This window comes from Melanostigma gelatinosum, assembly GCF_949748355.1.
Source record: "Melanostigma gelatinosum genome assembly, chromosome: 10".
Lineage (NCBI taxonomy): Eukaryota > Metazoa > Chordata > Actinopteri > Perciformes > Zoarcidae > Melanostigma > Melanostigma gelatinosum.
This window is the reverse complement of record NC_136643.1, coordinates 17,161,916-17,175,042: the sequence shown is the minus strand read 5'-3', so window position 1 is coordinate 17,175,042 and position 13,127 is coordinate 17,161,916. Positions and strand designations below refer to the sequence as shown.

The window sequence follows — 13,127 nt, the reverse complement described above, 5'->3', positions numbered from 1 at the left end:
CTGTCTAACGGACACATCATAAGCGAGATACACGAGTAGAGCGGGAGAACAGAAAGCAGACATGAGTCGTGTCAGTTAAGGTAAAAGTGTGATGGGGAAGATTAAAAAGAAAAAAAAAGGAGCTGATTCAGATGAGTTGCTCCGGGAAATTCTGCTCTACGTGCAGCAATGTGCAAAGCTCTGCACAATCAGTGCATTCAAAGTCACAAATGCAATGTGAGACATTTTATACAAAAAAAAACATATTTCTATTGTGAAAGAAAGTACTGAAAACAGTTCACTCCATGAGAAACAGTTTATTGACCCACTGATAGAACTCATTTCTATACAGAACAAATAGTGCAAGAGATACAATGCAATGGCATGAAATCTGAGCAACGACACTAAACGGTATTGATCTACATAACAGGATGATTCGAAAATCAAAAAGCAGGTCTTATCTCATGAAAGCGGTTTCACATATGATTTTAGCATTCAGCTATTTCATAAACAATAGATATATTTAAAAAAAGACACCAGTCAGAAATTGCACATGGTGGACACTCCTCTTTGGAACGATTGCTATGTCACCTGTCTGATTCTTGGAGAAACAGATATGACACTACAGACAAAATATAAGTTTGGTTCAGCATAGATCCAACATTACCCAGGCAGAGACGGGCACTTTAATACTGCATTTTCCATATTTCATATCTGCATTCTGCAACACACAAAAGTCGAATGAAAAACACAACGATTTACACGGACTGATATTTGTCAAGAGAGCGACAGCTGAGTCTACATTATCAACTAGTAGTCATGACGCCTTCATAACAGCACATTTATGTGTGTCAACATTATAAGCAGCTACATGGAAGTAAGTAACTCGCCTTAGCAACTACAGACATGGACGTTCACTGAGGATGAACTGAAAGCCGTGGTGGATGGGAAACAGGTTTTCTTCACAGCAGCAGTTTCACAAACACCTGTGTCACCGGTCTGATTCTTGGAGAAACAGATATGACACTACAGACAAAATATAAGCTTGGTTCAGCAGAAATCCAACATTAGATACAAAACAAATATATATATTACATGTACTTTCAACGGTCCCAGGCAGAGACGGACCCTTTAATACTGCTTTTTTTTCAATATTTCATATCTATATTCTGCAACACACAAAGTTTAATGACTTACATGAACTGATGTTTGTCAAGAGAGCGACAGCTGATTCGATACTATCAACGAGTATTCATAACAGAACTTCTATATGTGTCGACACTAAACAGCTACATGGAAGAAAGTAACTAAAAACATGGACGTTAACTGAGGATGAATTGAAAGCCAGTTTCACAACCTACGACAACAAATCAGATTCACATCTTTAAACACGGGGTCGCTCCACATATGAAACGCACACACAGGCACACACAGGCACACACAGGAACACACAGGAACACAGGTGGGTGCGTATAAGCACACATGGAATACAGTTGTGCACTTTCCCTATAAGCCTGTTACGACAAGACTTTACAGGCCTCGTCAGACAGTGATCATGTGTACCCATCACCCAGACTAGGCCCTGCAAGTGAAATATCTTAAACACATTTCATGATATTTTGTCATTATCATTTTTTTAAAAAAATAATTTCATTATTGGCTTTATCCAGATCTTGATCAAGATCTGATCTTATCTTGGTCTTCGCTGTTATGTAGTACATTGAGAAACCTGAATGTAGTATTAGATTTCCCAGGTTGAAAATACCAAGAAGTTTGTGCATTAAAATCATAAAGATGTTATGATTTGAACAACATCCTTCCAGTGGGATTAGATATATTTGAGAAATATAAAACATAACTTTTCACATTCATGAATGAGCTTTGTTGCTAGCATTCACCTGTCAGAGAGCAGCTCTTTTAGGCAACTGAAAGCTTTAAATGTGCAAACTTTATAGCAGGAGCTTAAAGCAATACTTCTCTTTGTGTAAAGGACAAGAGAAAAAAAAAGTCTATAGCCACTCTACTGATCCCATGAGACAACTTCATAGATTTAATTCTTACCACCACTCAGTCAAATGTTTAACGTTTGGCCTGAGGGCGGCGCCAGAGGAACGGTCAAGTCTTTAACTAAATCCAAAAAGGTTCACTCTGTCGATTTTAAGACAACTCTTATTAGTTTCCGCTCAGCAGGGGATTGTTATTATTCATCCTCTGGGGACCAAGATTTTCTGAACCAACTCGAATCGTGGTCCATTCAATACTCGTTGAGATATTTGGACCAACAGAACCAGTGGACCAGCAACAAATTATTGACCTACAATTAGTACTGCAATAACTAAACACTTTTGAAATTCAGATTATCAGGGACAGTCTGAAGAAGTGTCATTTAAAACCAGTCAGGGTTTCTTTCCCAGTATCTGTGTGATTGTCAGTTAGCACACTAACTACTCAGCAATACTGTGTTTGATACAAGATATGGCACGAAAACATCACAATGTGCAACTTCAAGCTTTGGGCACTTAAATGTCTGAGGTAGCAAAATAATCTGTCTACACATAATATTTTACATACATTCTTATAGCTCTTCCTACCAAAAGTGCAGCTGTTCGGTTCATTTTTTTTTTTTTTTTTACTAGGTGCGTGTGTGTGCAAAGCAACCACTGACACCCCCTACAATACTTTGGCGCTAAAAACAACCTGAAGTTGCTCTCTGAGGGTGAATAGTGTTTTTGTTTCCTGAAGAGGGCAGCCTCGGACCGTGAAGAGTTTCTCCCAGTTTGCTCTCAGTCCGTCGTGTTGCACCGGTGCCAGCACCGGTGCTGATCTGCAGGGCAACAACTCAGACTAATCTTTGACATCCTTGATGAAAGAGAGCTGAGACACTGTTTTCTTGACCCGCAGAGCAGTGAGTCGAGCAGCAGGGTTGGCATACCAGCACTCTCTCATCAGTTTGCCCATCACACGCAGAGCCTGGTGCATCAACAAGGAGACAGTGCTATTTTATAAAGATATGTTTTCGGCATTTCTGCTTAATTAGACAGCGACAGTTGCAGCAAAGGGCTTCGGGCTGGAATTGAACCCCCAGCAGCTGCAATAAGGGCTTTTACACACTGTGCGCCCGCTCCATCAGGCGATCTATCAAGGAGCCCAAAGACAGAAAATTGTCTTTATTAAATGAATTTTCTTTTCAAATTGTAGTTACTAACAATGTACATGTAGTTATCTAAGATGACCACTCTCATCACAGTGCAGACTGTTTTCAATTCAGAAGTAAATTCAGTCTGTTTCGTTCAGTTCAGCATAAACTAGGCCGATAAAAGCTCCATCAATAACATTAAAAGCTTAATAACCACCAATCTGAATGTACAAAGGTGTTTTCAGTACGCTTTTATCTCAGAAGTAACGCTGCAAGAAAACGTCTCTGTTGTAATACAGCAGATTTATCCTCTAAGCATACGGCATGTTAAGTCTGTTTTGGTTTTGTATCAGACTTTAGCAGTTTAATAAACACTAGTGATGAGTTAGTATCATGACTATCATATATATGATCGTACATCAGATGCATCCTTCCGTCTCACCTCACAGCTCTGCCACTGGTTGGGAACGCTGGGTCTGAGTTTCTGCTCACACGCTACCTTCCTCATGTCCTCAATGGTTGGATCAGAAGGCACCAGGTCATAGTAAGGCAGCTGGAAATCTTCATGAAGCTCTGTGAAAAAATGTACAAAGAAGGAGATTTTGTTCATCCTGCTTTTCCTCACCCACACGATGACACACAGTAGTGATGGTGTAAGGCAATGAGAAAAGGAAATGAACCACCTTAAATCAGCTTGCCAAGGACAAATTGGCATGGCTGATGTAACAACTGTTAGTTGCACAATTACAGTTTCAGTGGTGTCATGTATGTAGCGGACTATTAGTGCCCTACAGTCCAGTCTTGCTAATGATTTTTCCATTAAATATTTCTATAAATACCGATAGAAAAGTGGGAGTCCGTATGTGCGCGTGTCATTTAAAGTACCTCTAACAGAGCACCTCCGGGCCAGTTCCCAGAACACCAGGCCTAGCGAGTAGATATCCGCCCTCTTGAATGACTCAAAGCAGTTCATATTGATTGTCTCATCCAGGATTTCTGGGGCCATGTACCTGCAGAGGACAAAACAATTAAGACCTAATGAAATAAAAAAGCCCAGCATTTCTTTTCTTTTTTTAAACACTCCATGTTCTCTGAAAATCACAAATATAGAAAAAAAAACAAGCTCAGCTCAACATTCTGAACAAAAAAGGGATTTGAACATTATGCTTTTAGAGCAAACACATCCTCTCAGAAAACAACAGTGACATCACTCACTGGTGATTCATGGAAATAGTTTGAAAAATAGATACTGAATCTCGTGAGCTTTTGATACCGCTAGGAGTCGACAAAGTCTAAAAATGTTTATGCTACACACGCAGGGTTTAAGTTTGGTAAATGTGTTCACTTTTGTCCAGCATTTTTCCCAACAGACCGCCAACAACACATATTATTTCACATGTTGACTTTGGAGAAATTCAGAGGCTGACTGATCCGTAAAGTCCCTGGTAAATGTGATTCATCAGACCATGGTTATCAAGTTATTTCAGTTCCATCCTGTTTCTACTTTGCGTGTGTAAGTTGTGCGTCGTGAGGTAAATCCAACCTCTTGGTTCCCACTCTGTGGTTGGACGGTATGTCAATGGAGTTGGTGCTGGAGTCGTGTTTCACAGCCAAACCCAAATCTGCGATGGCCGCTGTGCCGTTCTTCTTCACCAGGACATTTTTAGACTTGAGGTCTCTGTGAGCAATGGCAGGTTTCCCTAACACCAAGAAGGACACAAATAAGGTTTTAGGCCATCATTTCTAATGTTTGTTGACGTTTTAGAGACCAAATGAGACTTAAATCAATCACAAAAGTCTGATTAATCTTTAGTTGCAGGTCTGAATAGAAACACAGGCTGACCCGTTAACTGGTGGAATCTGGGTTAAGACCATTCTTCAGTATATGGTGGTTTTACTGAGCACACGTGCCGCAGTTAGATTAGATAGAACACAGCCTTACCCTGTGTTCCAATGAGTTCCATGTGGAGATGTGCCAGTCCACTTGCTATGGACAGGGCGAGGACGGTCATGCCTTCCAGAGAGACTGTGTACCTGTTCAGGTAGTCATACAGGGAGCCATGCTCATGGTACTCTGACACCAACCAGAGCTGGGTCCACGAGCCATTATCTGCAAGAATACAGTCCCATGTTGGCACATATATCTCAGAAATAGAATGTGAACTTGATTCTATTTGGTCTGTGTGTCTGATTCCGATACCTTTGTTGTCCGCAGCAATAAAGCCCAAGATGTTCTCATGTCTGAGCATGACTGTCTGATAAATCTCTGCTTCACGAAACCACGACCGCTCGTCTCTGGAGGAGAAGATCTTCACCGCCACATCCTCTCCTCGCCACTTTCCCCGCCACACCTCCCCAAACCGACCCTTCCCAATGGTCTCCTGCAGGACGATGGTCCGAGCTATTGTCCGCTGGACCAGCAATGGCAGACCTGCAACCCACCGAGCAAGACCATCAGCTGATGTTGATAGCACCATTCCATTTCACTGGCTTCACATTTATCCAAGTCTTGTTGAGTTTAACCCGGAATGAGTCACAATCTGAGTCGATCTTACCTGATCCAGAGCCTGAGGTGCTCATGTCATGGATCAGATCTTTGAGACATTTGTCGTGTGACATTAGCATCTGGTCATCCAGAGGCTCCTCTGGGTCCTGCTTGCGGGCTCTGCTGTAAACACAGTGATGGGTCTGCACAACGAACACACTCAGCAGGATCCCCACACACAGGAGGCAGGAGGGCACCAGGATCACCACAGTGAGCTGCAGCCTGCTCCAGCCGGGTTCTTCCAAAGGCCTCTCTGATAACACACACACACACACAATTGATTATTTCATGTTATGTACAACAGAGTATGGCCTGAAATCATCATCTCAAGCAAACTAAAGTATTATTACTGGTGAATGACTATGCTGAAATACGCTGATGTTCTGTATTTCAGAGAAACGCTTTTCTGGCCTTAACACAAACTCAGGAAAATTAAGCCATCACCCATGCTGACAATCTTAAAATTTAGAGAGATGGAAATTGTACATTTGGCAGATGCAAAGTTTCGTCTGCCAAAAAATGCATTTTCCAAAGCAACCCAAATTTCATGACTGCCCATAAATGTAATTTATGGAATGTATTGAAGAGATAAAGAGGCTAGAAGCTTTTATGAAAAATTCAAAATGTATTCTTTTGTCCTGACAAGTGGCTTCTTCATTTAAAATAAGTGGCACTGATCGACAACAGGTGCACTTTGAGAATGAATTGTTGTTTTTCCAAAGCAAAGTAACCTGGCATCGCTGACCTTCAATTTGTCTGTGGGTGGAGAGAGGAGACCTGGATACAAACAAAAATAGCAGAGGTGGTGGGCGCTGGGATAAAAGGAGATTTAAAGGCATGCTGACAACATAATGCCTAGTCGCATAGTCGTAAAATTTAATTATAGGCCTGAGGAAATACAAAGAATAACTTTGGAGGCTACCAACTTGATTTTGCCAACTTTTGGTCGTATTTCAACTTCAGGAGTCATTGCAGGAACTAATAACTCTTTTAAGATACAGTTTCAACATAAACAATGCAGCTTTAGGAAATCGAAACCTAATCCATGTTTCTTCAGCCTTCTCATCGTCTCAAATCCCCAAAGCATGAAATGTCCAGGAGTGCCTCAAACATGCAGCATCTGCAGCGATGGCCCAATGTGCAAAGCAACACGTCGTGAACTAAACCACAGTTTCCTAAGAAATCTTTAGCCTTTTACCTCAATACATGTCCTGCCATGTGCCCAACTGTAGCTCAGCAGACATGCTGCAAAACACTTTACTCTCCTCTGGCCAGAAGAAAAAAGACCTTCTACAAACTGTTTATTGGTGACTCTGCATGGGTCAAGGAAGAAGTCTCAGCAGTCATTTCTACTTTTAAACAGTTTGACACAACAGTTGATCAAATGTTTGGAAATGAGGGAGCACGATGCTAAAGGACAATAAACTAAACCCCAAACCACGAAACACTCCTACTTCTAACACTAACTTCACCTTATAGCTGTCAATGCATTCTACTAATTAGGCCTACATAGACGGCACTAACACATATTAAGTCTTTGTGTGTAGAAAAATAAATAACACACTGGATGAGCTCACATGCTGACTTTTAGCAGAGCAGTGGGACAGATTGATTCTGGTGTCCTCATTCACAGTCAACACCATCACAGCCTGAGACTTTAAATGCCCCGTATCACCTCGACATTTGTTTTGGTTCACTGTCTGAGAATTTAACTCAAATTATTTGAAATCAATAAATCAGTGGTGTGTGTGTGTGTGTGGGGGGGGGGGGGGTGTACTCTGTTCCCTTGCCTTTTGTTTGTCTTTTTCTTTCTTTTTTTCCTTGGGTGTCATAAATTAAGAATGGACCGTGTATTTACCAAGAGTAATACAATCAGTCTGGGTACCCGACATGAATAGATTTGTTTTACATGTTTGTTTTTATTATATATACCTTTTTATTACATACCTTTGCAAAACGTCTGTCTGCAAATTGGAGCTAAACATTTAGTCCATTAATTGATGAGTTGATCGACAGATAATTAATCGGCAACAGTTTTGATCATCAATTCATCGAAACTAATTAATTGCTTTCAATGCGATTGTTTGCTGGTTTTCGACGTCTTGTATGTTAATAAGATGCTTGAACAAAACAAGACATCTGAAGACCGAACATTGGGATTAGTGGGGATAGAATTAATAGAATTAATCAATAAGGAAAATAGTTTGCCATATTGGTGTACTCGTGAGTAGTTAAATGAAATGTAAAAATAATGCTCATATATTCGGTGATGATATGATGCATTTAGATTTTCTTAAAGATGCACTTATCAATATTCTGATATGAACAATGGATAAAATCTTTCCGCTTGTTGTTTTGGTCAACCATCCTTTTTCTAACTGCTGCAGGCAGCCGTTTTAAGCAAAGAATAACACTGCACACTACCTGATCCTGTTCACCAAACAACAAAGAGACAGAGACTAACGAGTGGGCATAGTGGAGCATTTAGCAGCAAAAGGAAAAACATTTTTCACAGGAGTTATTGGAGACCAAAACCATAACAACAATCACTCACTGCCGTCTCATTGCCTCTGCCAGATTTGTTATGTGACAGGATCTAGTAGGATCAGCATCCACCTCGTCTAGCCGGGGCCAGAATGAGTGGGAAATCCCACACTGACTGGGATGGTGCTGTTGTTGAATTACTACTGTATCTACTGAGCAATATGACATGGTCTGAGTAACTGAGGGCATAAATCCATCTTTCCGCTATTATTTTTGTCTCGTTTTTCTTTCCTCAGGTTAAATAGTCATGTTTACTGCTTTTTAATTAGAGTACATTCATTAAATAAATGAACTAAAAGAGAGTGATCCGTTCAAAAGCCTCGGTACCTGGGTGTAGGTGTAGGGTCACATTGTTGCAGAAGTCAGTGAAGCAGCAGTTCCTCTTTGAGACATTTCGGGAGCTGTAGCAGAAGACCTGGCCCTTCATCTCAGAGGGCGACATGCACGACTTGTCCGTCTCCTCCTTCCCATCGATCAGCATCACAGAGTTCCAGCAGGCTCCATCTGCGCTCGTCTCACAGGTGTGGTTGGCGCAAAGCTGGCACACACACCTCAGACCTGCAACAAATGACATCACTCAAGATGGTTGTTTTCTCCAGAGACACCAGTTAATTAATTTAATTTGGAAAATCACAGACAGCCATGTAAGTTGTCTTTAAGTCTTTAAAAGCTCCTGTTGTGTAAGCAGGTCCATGCTCTTGAATGGCTGGTGGAGGAACCAACGTAATAATCTAGTGCTCCTCTGGAAGCTGCTGTTATGCTTTGTTTGATAAGACTGGGAGTGATTGATAAGCAAGCTTGCACTGCTCACTGGAAACATCTAGAAATAAAAATGGAAGAATATCATACAATATTAAATTTAACTATTTTGAATGTATGCATTATTTCAATAATAATTAGAAAAATAATGACATGAACAATAATAATGAAAGTAAATGTCTCCATGGTGTCTAATTATAAATCTGATTATTAAGTTGTACAAATGTTTTATCATAAACTGTCACTGTCAAAACAGTATTTAATTTGTAATAGTTTGTATCGTGGTTTTTTTTTTTTTTTTCAGCAGAGCTTCTGTATTGGCTTGTATTCAGGAGTGCCGAATAAAGGGGACCAGTAATATGACAATTGGTGGATGCTGACATGCATGTCCTGTGTGCAATTAGTGGTTTGCATGCCCACTCAGTCTGGTTGCAACAAAAACATTCCCCTATAGTATTTTACCTCGTTTACAAGGAGGCAAAGTCGAGGATTTTGTTGCACGTCTGGGAGTGGCATTTTTGACTCCTGAAGGGCTGGAAATAGAGCAATCTAAGCGTGTGTATACCGCCATGTGTATTGTAAAGCTCATTCCAAGAAGGAAAAGAAGCATGAATTAATATTTTTCAGGTGTTTACAGATAAGAACAGACACAAAACTAGATACATTTCAAAACTGGAGATGATGGCCAAAGGTCAAGTGACTCTCACTTTTGTGCTGGGGTTTTAATTTGAATGTTTGTCCAATAAACATGTCATAACATTTGTCTTTTTATGTATTTTTTTTGAGTTTTGATTGAGATCTGGAGATGTCTAGTCCTTGCCTGATGCTACACAACTTAGTCAGTAGGCAATGTTGTCAAAGACACAGAACTTAAATGAAGGATACAGCTGTGTGTCATCCATGTAGCAGTCATAACATATGTTTAATACAAGACACATTTCTAAAAAGAGAACAGCATGGGTCCAAGGATTGATCCCTGGCTATTTTCCTATTCCCATTTTTTTTTTAAATGTGTTAGTCTCTCTCTCAATACCATCTGACTTGCCTACCCTGTTTCTTCAATGTGTAGAGAGGAGCACTGAAGGGAAGCAATTTTGTTCCACTTTAGTGGCGAGTACAACAATTTGAGAGAATTACGATAAATTCTACTTCGACTTTGTGGCACTCAGCCCTAAATTCCACCTTCCGAATATATGTAATTGTTTAAAAATGGGTCACAAATAAATACGGTAGTTAAAATGACCCGAAAACAGCTGGCCATTGTAGTTTTTAGCAAATGCTACTCATAAAGGAATGAATAGTGCATTCATAGTGTTGAACGGCACCGAGATGTTGTAGAATTGACTCAAAACAAACAGTGCAATATGTGTTGTAATGAAGCATAGAGGCGTGGATTACATTTCAACAGGAGGAATTCGTCACAATTTTTGGTCTTTTGATTTATTGATATTGACAAAACAGATGATATACAACCGAATAATTCAAAGGGCTTTTGAAAGCTCCTCCAGCCGAATTCTTCAACAGTATACTTGGGAGTTGCTTGGCAACAAACTTACTCTGGGACAACGATGATTAAAGTTTGAGTGCTGGGGCTCTGCCACTGTTTTTTTATTCGTCTTTTTTTAAACTTTTTTTTTTAAAGCAGATGAAAAACTGAGCATGTGTTTAATGGCTTCTTTAATCACGTATGGTGTCAGGGAAGCAATTGTAATTTTTAGAGTTACTGAAAATGGATGGATGGATGACTGGTTTTGGGAAAGGGGTGCCATAAACACCAAACTGTGTTGAATTTGCAAAACAGAAAATACATGGTGAGAACAGTGGTGCGCTAACAATCAACAAAATCACATATTGTACTGTTGTCTTAAAATATTCTGGAACAAAACTCCACACAGTTTTTAAACAGTGCATTAAATTAACAAAATAGTAAAAAGAATCCATATCTTGCCTGCCATTTTACCTTTAGCCACACCTGATCGACTGTAACATTTTCCCCAAATCAGACACCCTAATGTGACTTCATATTGACAAAGGATTCAAAAATGTTCGACCGCATAGTTTAACATAACGAACAAACTACACGAAACAAAACAAGCTGCATGAAATCCACCAAAAACCAATATTAGAAAATAAATCAGAAGTCCAACAAAACTGTTCAACAAATTGTTATAAAATTGCTTTGAGCTTTGAGGTGTGATGAATCCGATCTGTTTTGAAATCATTGTGTTGGTAACTGTTAACTCCCAAAGGCGTAAATAACTTGTTTTCTGCATTGTGGACGGGGTTTTTGTAGATGGAGCAGTTATCATGATAAAGATTTCATCACAAACATTGTAATCCATCAGTAACTTTGAGGAAACTTCTTGTTATTTCAAAACAACCCGTATATGCACATTTCCACACATCCTTAAATATGTGCATGTTCTGAGAACTCCGAACAGGTTTGGATATCTGCAGCTCTTATCAATCTTGGAGGAGATAGGAGTTATTTCCAATGTCAACAATGGTGATGAAAAGTATTTACTCCTGAACCAAGTATGTGTCTGTCGGTTGTTCTCTAAGATGCTCAATCATTTAGGCATGAGTAGGGATGAGTTATAGCGATAGACTGCAATGACAACATATTTTGTGTTCATTTCCAATTTTTTAATATAAAGTGCTGAGAGGTGTACGTCATGCAAGGTCAGCAAGAGTTGATTGAAATGAAGGCTACCACGCAAGTGTCATTCTGCAAATGGAGATGCAGAATTCTCATGTCCATTTGAAAACAGTATTTTTTTTTTAACCTTCATTATGCAGCCTGAGGGCATATTAGAGAAGAAAGAACTTGGCTGATTAGCTGCATTTGTGTGTTTGTTTATATCAGGAAAGAAAGTGCAGTGCAATAAGTGGGTTTCTATCATTTACTGTGTATAAAACAAGAAACGCCAGTTGACTGACAGAGCCTTACAAACATTTACCACTTCTACAATAAACCCACCACCCTGTTGCCTCATTAAAAACATGCTAAAACAGATCCCACACACCTGTTAAACAAGCCCATGTTTCACTTTTCTTTCCTTTTTTACACGTTTGTGTTAATGTCCTATTCTGAGCCTGAACCTAAAGCCAAAAACAAAGGAAAATGGGCAGCACACGTCAAGCATTAAGCTTTAAGTCAGGGCACACACCAGGACAATCGCAGACAGCAGGTCTAATATAGCATGTGAGAGGGGAAGGCATTTGTTTTACCAGCATCTGGAAATTCATTTATGTATTTTACAATATATGATGCAGCGTAACAGCCTGCAGACCACCACGTGCAGTATTAATCAAGGTTGAGGTGAATTATTATTTTCATTGATAAGCTGGTCTATGAACTCTCAGAAAATGATTAAACGTGCAGATCACACCAAGGTGACATTTTCAAATCAACTTTTTACGTCCAAGCAGCATTTCAAAACCCAAAGATCAGTTTACGATCATATACGACAAGAAAAAGCTGCATATCCTCACAATGAAGAGGAACCAGAGAATGTTTGGTAAAAAAAGCAATAAAGAATAAAACTGACAGTAATCTATTGTTTGGTTTAACTGACAAGCTATTTTTTATAAAAAATTTTACCAAGCATTTCTAAGATGTTGGACAGCACGTGGTCTGCCTTACAAGTGACACATGGACCCTATAGGAGCTTTGTATTATGTTTTCATTTTATTTTTAAATAAATGGTCTTTGCATTCAGAGTTAACAGTAAAAAAAATTGTAATCTCCGAATTTACAAAGGTGAGTTTTTAGTATTGAACAATGTTTCCTTAAAAGTTGAATAAACTTCTGATCATGGTGCATGGTTTGGAGACATTGCACGTAGCTGTCTGTGAATACAATAGAGGCTATGGGCGATTTCAAAAGTCAACTGAATTCATTATTTATCCTCGTTAGCAAACACTTTAAACAAGTAGGCAGTTTGATAACTCACATAAAACCTTAACACAATGCAATCGACTCAATGAATGCATTCGATTAAGGTAATGCAAACTGCGTGAGTCTGCCAGAGCAACTGTACCTGCGGTCAGCTGGGCGACGGACAGGAAGATCAACGCCGCTTGAAAGCTCTGCTTCCCGGGACGAATCATGGCAAGAGCAGCATCTGCTCGCTCTCCGACGCACCGTTTTACGCAGCTACT

At 39.7% G+C, this 13,127-nt stretch overlaps 1 protein-coding gene across 2 annotated transcripts; it reads right to left on the bottom strand.

The window, feature by feature from the left end:
- Nucleotides 1–2,823: 2,823 nt before the first annotated feature.
- Nucleotides 2,824–13,076, bottom strand: acvr1c (activin A receptor type 1C; the record flags this gene model as incomplete). 2 transcript variants are annotated; one of them, XM_079277712.1, is made up of 9 exons in its annotated part: nt 2,824–2,949; nt 3,558–3,688; nt 4,001–4,125; nt 4,659–4,815; nt 5,058–5,225; nt 5,316–5,546; nt 5,671–5,913; nt 8,532–8,762; nt 13,007–13,076. In XM_079277712.1, the coding sequence occupies 9 exons, from the start codon at nt 13,074–13,076 to the stop codon at nt 2,824–2,826; spliced, it is 1,482 nt and encodes a 493-aa protein (XP_079133838.1). The 2 variants fall into 2 exon arrangements, with proteins under 2 accessions (XP_079133838.1, XP_079133837.1); XM_079277711.1 differs by having other exon boundaries at nt 5,058–5,546.
- Nucleotides 13,077–13,127: the final 51 nt, after the last annotated feature.